The 19,097-nt window shown below is 37.7% G+C and overlaps 1 protein-coding gene across 1 annotated transcript in view; it reads left to right on the forward strand.

Annotated features, from left to right (window-relative positions):
* Nucleotides 1-19,097, forward strand: part of Faf1 (Fas associated factor 1) — a 337,162-nt gene that overhangs the window by 249,779 nt on the left and 68,286 nt on the right. The window contains exon 15 of the mRNA XM_028888986.2: nucleotides 4,111-4,199. Within this exon, the coding sequence (XP_028744819.1) occupies nucleotides 4,111-4,199 (89 nt within the window). The remainder of the gene's footprint in view (nucleotides 1-4,110; nucleotides 4,200-19,097) is intronic.

Below are 19,097 nucleotides of genomic sequence, written 5' to 3' on the forward strand. Positions count from 1 at the left end.
AAGGCTAGTTAATAGCCTTCAGGAAGAAGACATTTCTGTCTTAGAATTTTAGCCCTTTTGTTAGTTGATACGAACCAATATATTCTAGTTGTCTCAAAGAAAAGCATTTGTGTGGTTTCTTGAGGTAAACTAATTGCTTCTCCCCACCTTCCTCGAAATCATTTTTACTGCCTGACAGACAAATTATGCTTGTGTAGACTGGGCATTTGGCAAACATTTTCTATAAAATAAACAAAGTAAATCTGTCACTTTCAAGTAAAAGAACTAGATATATTTGTTGCCAATGGTAAAATTTGAGTTTTCAGTATAAAAATTTATGTCCTCCACTGTCAGACAGCATAAATACTTTTCCGATGACATTAGTAGTGATATTAACAAATGTGATTTTTTTTAATATATCATACAACATCAACATTCAGAAGAAATGCATAACTTAGTGAAGTAATGTTTTCCAAAGGCATTGATTCATAATGGAATAAAATTATACATTGAAAAAAAGATCATGGAACTGGGTACTGTAGGGTGGTGGCTGAGGCAGGAAGATCAAGAGTTCAAGGTCAGCCTGAATCCAGAGAAGCCATGGAGTTTAGAGGGGGAAGAGGAAAAAGAGTTATCAAAGAGTTCTTAGTGTAACAAAGAACAAAAGTGTATCTCTTGATACTTTCAAATTCTACGTGCTACTAATTTGAAGAAATTTCTCTTGTCAAACTGAGTATAGTATCAAAGAAATGTAACTACAAATGACTATTAAAATGTGTTTTCATTTTCTGACTACATATCTGCAGAAGGCCACATATTCTTCATAAATTTTAACCAATACAACACATTTTTACTAGTTTAATATTGAAACAGATATAAAGGTATAATTGTTTTCTATTGAGCCAGATGATACAGAAATATGTGAAAGTGTTACAATCATGCCACTCTTCTCACTAACCTTTTTCTTCTGGAATAAGTTTTTTTCTTTTAAAGAAATATAACATTTATATTAGTTTATAATGAGCACTATTACTTTTAAATGAATTGATACATATGTTGTAAATATTTTTATTGTTACTTCTCTTTAAATTTTTGTATTACATGTATTTGTTTTGTGTATATGCTCTCTTCTTCACTATAGATATTCCATGGGCTGAACTCAGATTATCAGGCTTGGCACTAGCACCTTTACCCACTGAACCATTTAAAGTTTCTAATAAAGTAAATGTCAGTGGCTATGGTAGTTTGAATGAGAAATCCTCCTCACAAGCTCAGGTGTTTGATGTTGGTGGTGCTGTTTGAAGAGGCTGCAAAACCTCTAGGAGGCGTGGCCTTGATGGAGGAAGTGTGCCACTGGAGGCAGACTTTGAGAATATGTAGCCTTTCTCCCCTCTGGTTTGCTCTTTGCTTCTTGTGTGATGTGAGAGCTTCCTGTTCTGCCTCTGTGACATGCTTTCTTGCCATAATGGACTCCATCCCTCTGGAGCCATAAGCCAAAATAAACTCAAGGTTTCTTTTGGTTATGGTGTTTTATTACAGCAACAGAATAGCTGTAGCACATACAAACTAAAGTTATTTTGAGAATTCCAAAGTTTTTAAGAGCACAAAGGCTCCAGAGACCAAGTTTGGAAGCTGATGCTGTAGGGCATACATTTTCCCTAAACTGCAATTACTGGTGCCCTTTTCTGTCTCTAACCATTAAGGACTCAGGTATGAAGTATGTACAAGCTCAGTTTTCAGTGGGTCCTCCCTGGTAGGGCTGAACATGGCCAGTGAGCAGTCACTTAAGCCTAAACATTAATGACATATGTTAGCACTCATTTAACTAAGTACTTTTCCACTTATAATTAGACTATTTTGGCCTATGGTTCCAGAAAGGAAATCCATAATAATGAGGAAGACATGGCAGCAGGCATTCAGAGCAGTAAGTTGGTTGATCATATTTCACAACCTATGAAACAAAACAAACCGAAAGTGGGACAAAGTTATAAACTCTTAAAGCATGCCCCTGTGACATACTTCCTTCATCAAGGCTCCACATTCTAAAAGTTCCATGACCTCTGTGTAGCACCACCAACTGGGGATCAAGTGTTCAAGGACACGAGCCTGAGGAGACAGTTATTCAGACCACCACCAATGCATGCCATAAAGTGCTCTTCTCATACTTAGACTCCTTACTCATGCTAGTTACAAAGAAGGTGCAGAAACTCGGTCTTACCCAGTAACAGTTCAGAACCTTCTTTTTGTTGTCTGTCATATCTGTTAGTAATAGCTACCAATGACGGTACTCCATGGTAGGTGATACATTATCTCTACTACTTTGAAGAACCTTGCAGAGGAGTATTACCTTTCTTTTGAGAATAAGAAAATTGATCCTTAGCTATAATCTACTCATTCTTGTATTCATTTTTTTTTTAACATTTTTATTTTATGTGTATGAGTGTTTTGCCTGCATGTATGTCTGTGCATCACATGTTTCCCTAGTATCCTCAGAGGCCAGAAGAGTGTGGCAGAGTCTCCTGAAACTGAAGTTATAGATGGTTGTGAGCTGCCATGTGGGTTCTGGGAATTGAACCTAGGTCATCTGGAAGAACAACAGCAAGTGCTCTTAACCACTGAGCCATCATTCTAGCCCCTCCTTCATTTTCATGTGAAGCAGATACTTATGGAGCACTTGTTATAAGCTAGACAGTTTCTAGGAACTAGATCAAATAGCTTGTGAGTACCACAATCTTATTGCAAGTCTTAGTTCAAGGCCAATTCTATTTTCTTAGTCCCCAGATAATGTGTGTCCTGTAACTTACTTGAGAGAACAAACTATGAACTGGGTCATTTTGTTTGTTGAGTACCACAGAAGCTCTCAACCCCCTGCTGCCACTGATCATGGGAAAATTGTAAGAAAGGCCTTTGAGAAATATTAGCCATGTGAAAAACACCGTCAAGGGTGCTTGCTCTTTATCATCCTGATGTCATTTTATTTATGTGACATGAAGACATCACAGGCCCTGGAGAAACTGTCTCTTTCTGCCTGTAGGTTTGAGAAGAGAGAAATTTCCCTTATGTAATCTCATGAATTTCTCTTTTGTAGGTCATCCAAAGCAAAATTTTATGCATTTAGGAAATGTTATTTAAACATGTTATGTTTCTTTTAGATTTAAGGAGTAAATGGCATCAAAGAAAAATCAAGCATCTTTAAACCCCTCTTCATGAAGATCATAGTCTAGTCATTCATTTGAAAGCATACAAAGAGAAAATATTGAAGAAAATAATTTTTTCAAACATTGAATTCCTGTTTGTTTTGCCAGGGAATTTTTAACAATGATTCCAAGTATAGACAATGATTGGGGGGCGGGCAGGCTTTGAGGATTGAGAACATAGCTTAGTTGTAAAGTGGTCATCTAGAATGTCAGTCTCCAGGTCCACATTGGTGGGGGTTAGGGGTGGGGGTAGTAAGGAGGACAGGAAAAAGTGAGGGGCGTGGGAATAAGGACTGGCTTCTGAATTAGACTCACCTGGTTTCAAGTCCTGACCCTGTGATTACTGCCTTGATCTTGATTAGGTGGGTTTCTTGAGCCCTTCAAAGTTGGATTTCCTTCTCTTGAAAATCTAAATTATAATTACTTCTTCATAGAATTGTTGTGCAGATTAAATGAGATGAAAGTTATTTAGCCTAATCACTGACATGTAAACAATTGGTAGCTGTAGCTAGTGTTATTAATGCCATTGTTTTTATAAATTGGACCTTTGAACCTCACAGCTTTGGACATTCTTCTTTCTGGTGCTAAATATTAATTGAAGCTGAAAGGTTTTATTGTTGTTGTTTGGGGTTTTTTGTTTTTGTTTTCCGTGACAAAGTTTCTCTGTGTAGTCCTGGCTGTCCTGGAACTCTCTGTAGACCAGGCTAGCCTCTAACTCAGAGATCCACCTGCCTCTGTCTCTCAAGTGCTGGGATTAAAGGCATGTGCTATCACTGCCCAGCATATGAAAGTATTTTCAATAGTAGCATTCCAGTCTGTAGTTTCTAATACTGATAATTTCTTTATTGTTAATTCCAGAATGACTTTTCATTTCTAATAATTTTACTAACTTGAAGTTATATAAATTTTACATAAAGCTTTGAATCTCCATTAGGTAATACAACAGTGGATGAGTTAATGATGAGACTCATGGCTGCAATGGAGATTTTCTCAGCTCAACAACAGGAAGACATAAAAGATGAGGTAAGATAAGAGGTAAAGTGGAGTTTTATCAGGTGATTTGTCAGTGGTGATGAGTGGCTGTGTCATGACTGATAGGTAAGGATGTAAAGATGCTGTTCTAAATTTGCCAAGGTCCCTTATGTCATCAGTGTGACTCTTTGGTTTTTTTCTTGTCATGATTTCAAGTTCTAAAGATTTGTTTAAATTTACATTTTACTAGATTTAGGGTGCTAGACATTTCACTCTGCAAGAAAAAAATTCAGTGGCTTTTTTGCAAAACTTTGGTCCAGGAAATTTTCTGTTTACCATTTTATCACTCCTTTTTATATATGCTTAATAGTTGGTACTGTGCTGGGGCCTGGTTTTGATAGAGGTATTGCCAACTTTAGGGTTTGATATGGAGTATATAAAGGAATAGCTTCATTTTCCTTCATTACTGTGGTCTCCTGCTGGTACCTCTGGGTGATCCAATCCAATCAAAAGCTTTGTAGAACATGGATTCTGAAGGTCAAATACAAGACAGTCCAACCTAGGTTGGGATTATTATTTTTTTAATTGGAAAACAGAGGGTCAAAGTTAAGCATATTTACCCAGGGTCATCTAGCTGATATCTGCTTTTACAATCCCTTAATCATTAACACTGGATCAATCAAGAAATTTCTGGATTTAGAAGACAAATCTATTAAGAAAATATGAAGAGCTGGGTGGTGGCAGCACACGCCTTTAAACCCAGCACTTGGGAGGCAGAGGCAGGCAGATCTAAGTTTGAGGCCAGCCTGGTCTACAAAAGGAGTTCCAGGGAATGCGTAAAACTACACAAAGAAGCCCTGCCTTGAAAAACCAAATAATAATAATAATAATAATATAGCAGATATTAGCATTTGTTAATTTTATGTGCTAAGCTTATGGGTATTTGTAATCTTATGCTCTAATTTTTGTTTTTAATTTTTCTATAGAATAACAAATGGAAAAAGTAATTCTAAGCAATGAAAGTATGAAGGAATTATGCATGTTTTCAGTAGAATACTCTTTAGTTATTGGAAATGTGAAACTGCATACAATTTTAATTTAATTATATACTAGTGTATTTTGCTTTGTTTCTTTACTTCTGTCTTTCATTCAATTAACAGGGTTTGTGTTTTTTGTTTTGTTTATTTGTTTTTCTTTGTTTGGTTTGGGGTGGAGGAGCAATTAGTTCTGTTTTCTTTGAGTGTTTGTTTTGTAATGGGGTCTCCCTATGTAGCCTTGGCTTCCTGGAACTCACAATGTAGACCAGGCTGACCTGGAACTCACAGAGATCTGCTTGCTTTTGCCTCCCATTTGTGGGAGTAAAGGTGTGTGTCACCACACTGGGCCCAATTACGTTTGTTTATTTTGTCTGGAGGGGTCATCTCTTACTCCTGTTTATAGCTCTGTCTCCTTATGCCTAGAACAAATTCATTAGTCACTAGATATTTCTTAATTGATTAAGTAAGTGAATATTTGGAAGAATTTACATGAAAACAATAACTTGAAAAGGCAGTGGTTAATTATGGTGATATAAACATAAGGTCTCCCAGTAACAGGTTAACAGAGTGCTAGGACTGGCCTTGCTCTCTCCTGTTCTGTTTTCTGAGACAGGATCTCTCAAGCCCCCCTTGAGACAGAACCTCATGTGTCTCAGGGAAATGTAGCCAAGGGTGATCCAGAACTTGTATTACTCTTCTCTCCATTTCCTAAGTGCTGGATTATAAGTATGCACCACTGTGCCTGATTTTCAAATCCAGGATTTCATGCATGCTACACATGTGATATACCAAATGAGCCTCATCTTCAGCTACTGGTTTAGCTCTTTAATGCTTAGTGGGTTGTTTTTATCCCCACAAAAATGTTCAGGTTGTAATTTTTCTATATAGCCAGTGTGCTATTTACTTTGAAGGAAAGACAGCCAGGTACATGGTAGAAATATATTTATAATGTTACTCTATAAATTGACATTTTGAAATAATGAAGTACTGTACTTAGTTAGGAATTTGTAATAATAGGTATGTTGCCATTCAAGATTAGGTTTATCTTGGAACAGAGGCATTGATTGGCAATAATTCACTTAACATGTTCCTCAACCATTTAAATCTTGAGTCTTATTAGTACCAGATTTACAGATAATATTAGACAGATTATGCTGTATAATAAAAAATGTAAATGCACAATATCTGCAAGCATATTTTCACTTCATTCTTTCATCTTAGTGTTTCTTGTTGTTCATTGGTAAAGAAATTGATGTTAATTCATTTAATACTGAGCACAAAATTTAACATAAGGGTAACATGAAAAATCCAAGTCTCCTATAATTGAAATTTAACTCTAAAAGGGAAAGATTTCTATGTTTTTAGTCTTTGTGAGTATTATCATATGGGCTATAGATAGGGTTTTCAAGAAAATCTTCTTCTAAATATAAGTACTTCTTTGGGACCATGCAGGTCATAAGGGTATCTCTAAATCTGTGACAAGAAATAATATCTCTTGTAACTGTGATCTTGACTTTTAAAATGATTCAAGTAAGACTGTATAATTAAATCAATGAATAGATATAAGGGATAGCTTACCTGTCCTCAATTTACTTGAACTCTACTTTCATGGCTCATGCCTTAATCCTAGAAATCAGAATTCTGAAAATTTGCAAGTTCAAAGCCAGGCAGACTCTGGTTCTTTTTCTTTCTGTTTTTTGTTTTTCTCAAAGTTGTAGAAACACTTGAGTAGTAGAGTACTCACCTTGTTTTCACGAGGCTTTGGCTGAGCTATGTTGATTATTTCACTTGTTCCATTATATCAGTACACCAATAGGTAACTTGTGTGCAAGTATAAAACTTTCATTATATTCAAACCTGAAACGTATTTGCATTCTTGAATCATTGCTCGGTGGCCCAGAAAAAGCTGGATCTTATGAAATGTTTATTACGCCTCCTTTGAGTGCACATCACAAGGCTAGATCCTCAGCAACGAGTGTTGTTGACAGAAGGAAAGATACGACAGTAGCCATGTTCTACAATCTTTGGATCTTTGTTTTCTTCTTTAGAATATATTTTAAAACTTGGCTACAAGCAATAAATGAGTTCTAACATGTAAATGAATTAAATTTTCATTAGCACTGTTTTTTAGCTATAGATGATCTAGAAACCTCTTATAATCAAGCATCTGTAATAATTTATGATCTATTTATTATTTACCCATTCAACATTAGTTCATTTAGAATTCCTTTTAAGGCCTATTCCCTTGCAACCCAATCTCTGATTAACTTGTATCAGTAGTGGACACAGTCCAGATGGACATCAAAGACTGAAAGAGCAGTTACTCAGTGTATATTCTCTCTCTCTCTCTCTCTCTCTCTCTCTCTCTCTCTCTCTCTCTCTCTCTCTCACTCACTCTCTCTCTCACTCTCAAAGAGAGAGAGAGAGAACGAGAGAACCTGGATCCTTATCCACTGGGCCCGAACTTTATTTCAAAGGTCTATTTATAACAATGCCAAGGGGTCAAGCAAAAGACTTCCCCCTTGCTAGTTACAGTCAAAAAGTGTAGACCTTTAAAGACACCTGATACTCAGGCCCGTGATCCAATCAACCTCCTATGCAGTCCTGGTGGGTACAATCACTAGGAAACCTAGTAGGCTTCAACAGAAAGGCTCCTGTACAAGCTACAAGGGAAGTGGAGCAAGTATGAATAAAGACACTAGCAACTGTCTCCAGGTACCTGATGCCTTTTGCTCTGCTCCCTAAGGCAATCTTACCCTGATTCCTAGAGTACCTAACAATTTACCAGGGTTCTCAGGCATTTAGATATGAATAAACTATAAATCAGTTTTGCTGTTTGTTTTATGTGTGTATGAATGTGGGTGTGCATATGCTGTAGTATGTATGTGGAGGTCAGAGGGCAACCTGGGTATTGGTCCTCACCTTCCACCTTATTTGAGACAGGTCTCTCATCATTCACTTCTTTATATACCAGGCTAACTTGCCCGCGAACTTCTGAGAATTCCCGTTTCTGCTTCTGGTCTTCCTTTAGGAACATAGGGATTAAAGATGTGTGTACTATGGCTCCCAGATTCAATGTGGGTCCTGAGGACCTGGAGTCAGTTGTCAACAAGCAGTTTAACCACTGAGCCATCTCTCTAGCCAATATGAGTCAATTTGGTTTATTTATTTATTTTATTTTTTTGAAAATAGTTTTTTTTTTCATACAATATATTCTGATTACAGTTTCCACTCTCCCAGCTTTTCCCAGATCCTCCCCCATTAACCCACCCATCCAAATCCATACCATTTCTTTCTCTCTCATCACATTATGGGCAGGAGGCACCTAAAATAATAATAATAATAATAATAATAATAATAATAATAATAAAAAGATCAAATACAAACAAGTTAGAATAGGACAAAACAAACAGGAGAAAAACCAGAGAAGAAGCACAAGAAACACAGGCACTGACACAGATACACACACACACACACACACACACACGGCCGGGGGAGTCGGAGAGAACCCATAAAAACAAAATTGGAAGCCATAATATATAAGTAAAAGATCTGTAAGTGTGGGGCGTTTAGCCACCAATCCCACAGCTCCCCAGAGTTTTCTTGAGTGTGAGCGGCAGGAAATATTAGATAGAAGGATTTATTGTGGAGAAACTTGCAGAGATAAACAGATAGAAAATAAAGTATAGCCTGGAGAGGGCCTGGAACCTTTTCAAATGGGCCCTGACTGTCTCTGCCCCAGGGTTTTTATAGAGACACCAAGGGGTGGAGCAAAAGACCTCCTCCCCCAGCACAGCCAAGTGTAGACCATCTCAGACACCTGCACTCAGGCCTGTGGTCCTAATTATCCTCTATGCGGACCTGCTGGGTAAAGCCACGAGGAAGCTGAGAACGGGCGCCCACATGTAAGGTGGTTTGTTTGTTTGTTTTAAATGCCCAGACAAAGGGTTGTGAGATCAAAAATCCTCCATTGAACTTGTTTTGTGCTGGGCATGGGGCCTGCCCTTAAGAATGGTTTGTATACCCAGTAAGAAGTGAGACTCCATTGGAGAAAATTAACTTTTTCTTTGACAGTAGTTATCAATTGGAGATAGCTTATGAATTAGGAATAGGGGCTTGTGTCTAAGTACCCTCTCAGTACTGGGCCCCATCTGGCTTAGACCTGTGCATGCTGGCACAGTCTTTGTGAGTTCCTATGTGCATCAATCCTGTTGTGTCTAGAAGGCCTTGTTTCCTTGGTGTCTTCCATCCCCTTTGGCCCTTACAATCTTTCTGCTTCTTCTTCCTCAGAATTCCCTGAACCCTTTTGGGAGTTATTTGATAGAGACATCCCATTTAGGACTGTGTGTTCTAAGGTGTCTCACTCTCTCATTCTGTTGTTTGTGTTTTCATAGACTTTATTAATGGATTTATTCATATCTTGTTTAAGGTACTTGAACATACTCATGATAGCTGATTTGAAGTCCTTGTTTCATACTCGAGCTATGTTACATTTCTCAGGGCCTACTGTGGTAGCATTGCTGGGTTTTTGTGAAGAGGTACTGTCCCTGTTGTTATTGATTGTATTTTTACACTGATGTCTAGGAATCTGGGTTTGTGCTGGTTGTAATTCAAGGTGTTGTTATATGGTCTTATCTCTGTTGGGTGACTGTTCCATTCCTTGGTTTCTGTTGCCCTCTCTGGATCTTAGAGTGTGATGTGTATGAGTTTTCCAGTAGGGAGTACTTCTGAGTGTCTGCCAGGTGTGGCCCTGTGGGTATAGGGGCTGACAGGAAGGAATTTGGTTAGGCTGGAAAGGAGGGAGCTAAGTGAGAGGGTTTCTAGGAAGGAGGAAACTGGGTTTCCCTCTAAGGATCTGCAGATTCTTCAAGGATGGAGTTAGAGGAGGGCAGGCTACTGCAGGTGGTCTGCTACAGGGCTAGGGAAAAAACTGAAGAATTTGCAATGGAGAACAGACAAGGAGAATGAAGTTCACCTACCTGATTCCCAGGCTGGCATGACTAGCAGATCATAACCTAAGTTTTAGTCACACTTATTTCACATTTCATAGAAACAATTGACTTTAACATCTGAACTTTAACATTTTCACATTATTAAAATTTGCATTCATTTTTTTTTCTTGCTTGAATTAATTGGATTCCTAGTTACCCAAAATTGATTATGACCCAAATGTGGCTTATTGAAGCACAAAAGTATTTATAAATACTACAAACCACTACAAGATAGTCCAAACTAATTTACCATTAATATTAACATTATATAAGAACAGTTTTGCTGGTATAAAAAATACCAATGCCACTGACTTCATACTAGTTGCTATAAAAAGTTGATTAATAAGTGCATGTATGAAAATTGATTATATAAAAGAAACAATGAATTTACCCCCAGTGGCAGTGTTTCTTTTGTGACATTTTCTTATTAAAAGACAAATTATTAAAATTTTTATTTTTATATTAAGGAAAGCTCAATGGTTTACCTCTTTGTAAGATATATATTTTTTCAGAGCAAAAGAGAAATCATATCTTTAAAAAAAATTACTGATAAAAGCAGGGGAAATATCAAATACTAAACAGGAAATTGTCTATAATAATTCCTTGAGATAAAAATGCATATAAATTTTTGTATTGTCAGTGAAACTTTGTTATTACTTCAATACATGAACAGGTTTGTGTATTTGAAGGCCTGGTTCCCTAAAGGGATTAGCTCAATAGTTTATTAACTTCACTAGTGGATTAATCTATTGATTAATTCATAGTTGAATGGACTCTTAGGAGTAAGAGCTTTGTTGGAGGACATTGGTCATCATGTACATACCTATGAAGAAGATATCTGGTCTCTGACTCTTAGCCCTTATACTATGCATGCCCCTGCCTTATTGTATGCCAGCCTGAAAACAATAAGACCAAGTAACTGCAGACTAAACCCATGAACCTAAAAACTTTATTCCTCCATTGTGTTGTTTCTCAGGTATTTTGTGACACCAATGAAAAATTAACACAAAAAGTGGTACTGAGAAATTAGGTCATTACTATGACTGTGTATGATTTTGTGGTTCAGAGGCCTTTGGAACTAGATATGGGAGGAATCTGGAGAAGTTGGGAGAAGCAGGCTAGAAAAGCCAGGACATTGTAAGTACAGCTTATCATATGAGCTCAGAAGACCAGACTGCTGATAGAAATTCAGTTAGTAAAAGCTGTACTAATGAGATTACAAATACAAATGAGGAGTCTATTGGAATTAGACTCAAGGCCGCTTTATTACATTCTGACAAAAACTTGTACACGTGTTGTCCATGCCTAACACTGCTAGGTTATCTCAGGTGCCAGACTAACTAACCTGGTAGAGGAACCTCAGGCCACCGCACCATCCAGCCACAGGCATAGCTATTGCTGGCTTTAGACAAATCTATATTGAAAGCTTCGAGGGAAAGCAGAGCAGAAGGATTTGAAAAACTGCCATTTGGCTAGAAAAGGAAGATGTTTGAAGCTGGGGCCAAAGAAGGTGTGGTTGCTTAAAAAGATTAGTGTCTCTGAGATGATGCCAAGGATGTAGCATCCGACAATAGCAAAGATGCCTTGAAGGCATCTCAGGCATTGGCCATAATCCACCCATAGCAAGCTCAAGGATGTAGAGGTACAAATTTACTTGAAAAGCTTTACTTTGAGAGAGAACTCGAGTTTCTGGTATTCTGCAAGATGTTTCCCAGTATTCGGCCATCCAGGTACTCAGAGAACAATGCTCCCAGAACCACTGGGCCCAGTTACTGCTCAAGCTGACAGCAGACTTCATTTCACTTTGCTGGTGGTGGTCTTTCAGACACAGAAAATAGGAAGGTTGTAGGGTACTGTGTGACTGAGTTGGAATCCTTGCAGGTGATTTCTGAAAGGGTGATGTGTAAAGCTGTGAGAGAGGAAATATTTCAGTGGAAACCTCAGGAAATTAGAAATATTGAGAGTGTGGAACATTGCTGAGGACAGCTAGAAGCAGTAAACAGAGCCAGCTCAAGAAAGCCCTTGTGAGCTGTAGCTAGCCAGGCCAAAGAGGCAGAGCGGCTCAAACCCTTGGAGTACACACACTGCTGTGTGTGCCCTATTGGCTGGACATGGAAATGCAGGATTTAATATTTTCCTTGCTGGGTTTGAGGGTTTATTGTTTGTTTGTTTGTTTGTTTGTTTGTTTTAGGTCCAATCTTTCCTCACCATTCTTATATTCCTGTCTGGGAACAGGAATGCTTACTCTTAACCATTTTATTTTGGAAGTATGTAACTTGTGGTTGGTTTTATCTATGTCAGCTTATAGCTGAGAGTTTGTCATGAGTCTCAGAAGAAATTCTGGGCTTGAACTTTTGAACAGAGCTAAAAATGTTAATAACTGGGGGCTATTGGAGATAGACTGATTGCATTTTGCAATATGACATGGGTATGAACCTTTGTAGGCCAGGAATAAAATCTTACTATTTGGATATGAAATGTCTTCCCAAAAGATTTACTGTTGTTGAAGGCTTAGTCCCCAGAATGTATTGCTGTTGGGAAGTAATTAGATCATGAATTCTTTTAACTTCAACAATCAATGGGTATTCTGTTAGTAAGTTCATAACTGAATGAGCTATTAGAAAGTGAAGTTTTACTGAGGGAAGGAAGGGAGTCTTTGGAGGCATGCCTAAATGGGAATAGGCCTCATAAGCTCATGTTTGAATGCTTGGTCCACAGTTGGTGGAACTGTTAGGGAAGGGTTAGAGGGTGTGCCCTTTTTGGAAGAGGTGTGTCACTGGGTGCTAGATTTGAGGTTTCAAAAGACTCACACCATTCCCAGTGAGCTCTCAGCTACTGCTCCAGTGCCATACCTCCCTGCCTACCTCTTCCCTGCCTGCCTCCATGCTCAGTACCATGATGAATTCTAACCCTCTGAAACTGTAAACCCACAATAAACTTTTCTATAAGTTGCCTTGATTATGGTGTCTATCACAGGAATAGAAAAGAGACTAAGACAAGTTGTTTCCTTGAGTATTTTGTTAACAGCAACAAAACTAACACTACCAAGTTAACAATAAAAATCCAGCTACAGTGGCTGGAGAGATGGCTCAGAGGTTAAGAGCACTGCCTTTTCTTCCAGAGGTCCTGATTTCAAGTCCCAGCACCCACATGGTAGTGTACAACCATCTGTAATGAGATCTGATGCCTTTTTCTGGTGTGCAGGCATACATGCAGACAGAACACTGTATACATAATAAATAAATAAATCTTTAAAAAACAAAAACCTGTTGAGGGGCTGGAGAGATGGCTCAGCGGTTGAGAACACTGGCTGCTCTTTCAGAGGTCCCGGGTTCAATGCCCAGCACCCACATGGCAGCTCACAACTGTCTATAATTCCGGTTCCAGGGAATCCAACACCCTCACACAGATGTACCAATGCAAATAAATAAATCATTTTTTAAAAAATCCAGCTACAAACTTAATTTTCTAAAAAAGACCAATAGAATATTGATTATTCTAACATTATTCACATTAGTCAACAAAAATCGAAACAATTTAAGTGTCCATCACTGTAAATGAGTAGGCAAAAATGTGGTGTGTGTATATATGTGTGTGTGTGTGTGTGTGTATGTATACATATATGTGTATATATGTGTGTATGTATATACATATATGTGTGTGTATATATATCTGGTTATGATAAACGGTGCTGGTAGCAGTGCTGGTTACCAGTGGAAAAGTCACCGGCCACGGCCACGACTACGAGAGTTACAAAGAGCTTTATTGGAAGGAGAGGATAGGAGGGAGGAGAGCCAGGCCTGGAGAGAAAGAAAGATGGCGGGAGACAAGAGAGCAGAGAGAGAGGGTAGGGGGCCATGCCCAGCTTTTTAAGGCGCTTATGTAGCCACCAGCGCCCCCTAATGATGTAAGACGCAAGACCCCAATCTGCACATGGGCCAAAGTGAGGGCAGGATCTTAACAATCTCCAATAAAATATCATTTGGCCATAAAAGAAAAAAGTCACTATTCTCAAAATACGTGATGGATAAATAAATATTTAAACATTATGCTAAGTAAAATGAGCCATTCACAATTGAGTTCACCTTGTGTCTCAGAAGAAACTTTAGACTTGAACTTGAGCACTGCTTAGATTTGAGTGCTGCTGATTCCATTCATTCTACAGAAGGAATGTATTCTTTCATAAGGAAGTCTATAGGCATAGAAAGTAGGTGTATTGGTTACCTTTCTGTTGCTGTGATAAAACACCATGAGCGAGGCAGCATAAAGAAAGAGTCCGTCATGGCAGGAAGATATAGCAGCAAACCCCAGAAATGGCAGAAGGAGCAGGAAACTGAAGATCTCATCTTCAGCCACAATCAAGAAGTAGAGAGAGCAAACTAGAAATAGGCTGAGATTATGAAATCTTAAAACCCACTCCCAGTGCCCCTCAAGCAAGACTTATCCCCTAAACCTCCCTAAACAGCACCACCAACTGGGGACCAAGTGTTGAGATGCACAAGCCTATGGAGGATAATTCTCATCAGATCACCACAGTAAGTTAGTCAGTGCTTAAGGATGTGGAAGAATTTAGGGCATGGGTTAGGCAGATAAGAGGATGATAGCTAAAAGACACGTGGTTTCTTTTTCAGGTGATGGAAATAACTGTGGTAATGATAGAAGATATCATTATGAATATCAAAAAGCATTGAATTGTACATTTTAAGTGGATGGGTTGTATAGTATGTGAATTGCATATTAATAAAACTGTTTTCAAAAAACTACATTTAGGGAGATTGCTGAGGGAAAGTTGTAGCTATTCAAACGAAAAAGATTGTACCTGAATAAAAATCCATTCTCTGCTGTACTTAAATTAATACCTAACAATTAATAATATTCTCCTTAAGTTGGAAAATACTACTGAATAAAACAATGTAAAATTCTTGGACAACTTGAAGTATTTATCTTTCTAGCCAACCATTTAAAATAATTGGAAGAGAGTTTGTAGCATTCCTTCTCAGCTAAGTATGCTGATTATCAAAGGCATGGTATTAAAGGATCACCTGATACTCCCCCCATAGTCTGAGTAATATGGGTTGGACCGAGCAATCTATGTTCAACAAGCTGTTCATGTGGTTCTGATGCCACTTATAGTTTTGCTGGTCCACTGATCTAAGAGAAATGTGTGGCTTAAGGTTGTAATGACACATGAGCTACATGTCCTTCACAGTACACTTAACAATAGTGAAAATACATGGGGTGCCTTCACATCTTACATCTCATCAATGTATTCTGGAGTTTCTAAGATTTTAAGGCTGAAAATATAGTTGTGATTTTTTTTTTTAGAATAAAATATAAAAATTTCTTGCAACAAATTAAACTGGTGAACATAGCTTTCATCATGCAGAGCTTGATATCCAAAACTTGGATAATTTTTGTCTTCTATTCTTCATTGGAAGAAATTAATATGTTTTAAATTACCACACAAGGCTATAGCCTACTATAAAGAAATACTCTATTCTGTAAGAACAACTAAAGAACAAAGTCAGTAATCTACTCACCACCATCTCCCATGGCTAAACAGCCTTTCATTTTGAGTCTGATAAACTCATTGATATGGAATGTGACAGAATTTACAGTGGCATTTTGTGAGAAATCTCTTTCTGTCCTTGTTTGATTGAGAATATATGTCTGAAAAGACTAACAGGCATTCACTTCAGTTCTTGTATTCTTGGACTGAGACTTTCTGACTTATTTGAAATAAAGAAGAGAGAGAATATAAAAGCCAACCGTCAGGTCAAAGCAGAACTTACCACATAAATACACTTTGAGAAAACTAATACAGACTGCCAATCGTATAGTAAATGAGTAGTACCACTTAAAACGAAGAACATAAATTAAAGGATAGGAGCTGGAGAGGTGACTCTGCAGTTAAGAGCACTTGCTACTCTTTCCAAGGACCTGAATTTCAGTTCCCTACATGGTGCCTCACAAGCACCTGTAACTCCAGTTCCAGAGCATCTGATGTCCTCTTCTGGCCTCCATAGGCACCAGGCATGCACATGGCACACAGACATACATGCATTTAAGACACCTATACCCAGAAAATAAAAATAACTTTTTTTTTTTTTAAAGAAGATACAGGATGGAGTATGTTAGTGGTTCTCAACCTGTGAGTCATGACTCTTCGGGGTTGTATATTAGATATTTACATTGCAGTGCATAATGGTAGCAAAATTACAGTTGTCAAGTAAAATGGAAATAATTTTATGATTGGGGTCACCACACCATGACGAACTGTATTCAAAGATTGCAGCATTAGGAAGGGTGAGAGCCACTGGACTGTGGCTATATATGCAAGTGGTTTGTATTCACTGAAGTAGTGTAATATAATCTGTACTATATGACATCGAAGAGTCAGGTGATGCCAAAAACTTTAATGGCATAAGATCCCATTTCTTGAAATAGAAGGGAACTTTCTGATTACAGAAATGGCCATCTATGAAACACACACACACACACACACACACACACACACAAGTAACATGTGCAGTGTTGGAACACTAAAAGCTTTCCCCCCTAAGGTCAAGAAAAGACAAAAATGCCTTTTAAAAACACTGGTATTTAGGGTATTAGAATTTCTAACCAGAATAACTTGGCAAGAGAGAGAAATAAACCATGTACATTGGAAAGAAAAGCAAAGGAGCCTTATTCATGAATTATATGATCTTTAAAATTCCATTCCAGAAAAAGGAAAAGCATAATATAACAATAAATGGATGAACCACCATTGAACAATATGAAGTCAACACAGGAAAACCTGATACAATTCTGTACACTTGCAATAAAGAACTTGAAAAACAATTAAGAAAAGTTTCATCTATATTAGCATGAAAAAGAATAAAATACTGAAGAATGAATTTATCAGTGAAGAACACACCTTGTACACTGAAATCTTTCAACCTTGTAAAAGAAATTAGAAGAATATAAATAATTGGAAATTTTATTTTTCCCATAGAGTAAAATGCAATAAAAAAAAAGTGTTGATGTTATTTAAATTGCTACCTAAAGCCATTCACAGATTCAGTGTAATTTGTATAAAGATCTTAAAAGGTGTTTTTACAGAAAACCCAGAAAATTTTGTCAGATTTTCATATTGAGTTTAAAAGGACCTCAAATAGCCAAAGCAATCTTCAAGAGATCAAAATGTGAAGAGTTATACTTCGTGAGTTCAAAATGTAGTTTAAGAGTACACTATCAAGACAGTACATTGTTGTGAAGAATCGCCCAGTACCAATGGAAGAAAGCAGAGACCAAAGGTAAACCCATAGGAGAGCCAGCTGATCTCCAAGGATGCCAGGGCAGTCATTAGAAAGGAGCAGTCTAGTCAACGTTAGTTCCGGGGAAACTAGATATCCAGATGCCAAAGAAGCTTGATCCCATGGTTTTCACTGTACAAGTGTGAATCAAGAGTGAACTTTAAGAACTAAAGCACTGTGCTTAGAGGAATATGGGAGGGAGTAGCTCAGTGACCTTGGATTTCTCTAATATTTTTTAGAAATTATACCGAAAACATAGGAAACAGAAGAAAAATAGATTGGACTACCACTTTTAAATGTTAAGGTGAACATACAACCTTAGAACTTGGGAAACAGGCAAGAGTACTACCACAAATTTGAGGCCAGCTTGGGCTATATAGCAAGATTGAATGCTTATGCTAACTTCATTTTTTTCTACTCGCACACAGTTCAGGATCCCCTGCCTAAAGAATGGTGGGCCTATCAGTGGATCTTCCCACCTCCATTAGCTCAGTCAAGATAGTCCTACAAAGACTTCGAAGCCCACAGACCAACCTGGTATAGACAGTGCTTCACTGAGAATCTTTTCCCAGGTGATTCTAGACTGTGTGAAGTTGATAATTAAAGCTAGCCACCACCCCTGAAATTTGAGTTGTTATAACACATGCTGGACACTCTAGTAATCCAACAAAGCAGAAAATAGTCAGGCTTTATCCTGAACAGCTAAGTAGTATATTACTTGGTGTTAGAGTGCAATCTTTCACCTCTTATAGAAGCAAGGGTGTCAGATGTAACTTAAAGAGGGACTAAATGTGTGCCTTTGGGTTTGATTTGTTTTGTTTGTTTATACAGATGAGGTCTCACTTGTTGCCAAAACTGGCTTCAAACTCACAGTCCTTCTGCTTCAGCCTCTTATGTGGTTATACCAACATACCCAGTTATGAATGCATTTGGTATCTGCTTTTCTATTATATTATATATTTTCCATAAATTATCTTTTCTAGCTATCACAATATAAGTAGTTATTGTCTCTCTTTTACTGAAGGAAAATATATATATATGAGGGGGGGGTGTTAAGTAATTTACCAGATGTCCTACAGCTACATCACAGTCACATTACACATTTAATTCATACATCATGATTGCTTGTGATACTAACATACCCTTTTATTCATGAACTAAATTGAATCAGTGCTCTTACCAAGATTAAATAAAGTCAGCATGGACTAACCTGAAGAGTAGACCAGACATTCCTAGATTCCCAAATATCTTAGTCAGTTGAGCAGAATAAAATAAAAACTTGTCTTACTGTCTACTTTTTGTGCATGAAACAACACTCACTGTTTTTTTTTTTAAATTAGATCCACACCCTCTTTGTTTACATTTGTTGCTCTTAAAATGCCTGCTGATGATGGATCAGTTCATCCATTCCTGACACCTCAGAGTAGAAGTTAATAATTGTCATAGATGAGACTAATGTAAGGAGATTAGTGAGTCAACATTGGCATCACACTTCAGCACACCTGTTCATAGCCAGTCCTCCACATTTTCCCCTCTGCTGCCTGAGGTGGAGTCTTCTTCATGGATTACAGTAACACTTTTTGACAAGTTTAGACTGGGTGGAACTATGTGTAATGACAGAAC

The sequence above is a fragment of the Peromyscus leucopus genome, chromosome 2 (genome assembly GCF_004664715.2).
Source record: "Peromyscus leucopus breed LL Stock chromosome 2, UCI_PerLeu_2.1, whole genome shotgun sequence".
Lineage (NCBI taxonomy): Eukaryota > Metazoa > Chordata > Mammalia > Rodentia > Cricetidae > Peromyscus > Peromyscus leucopus.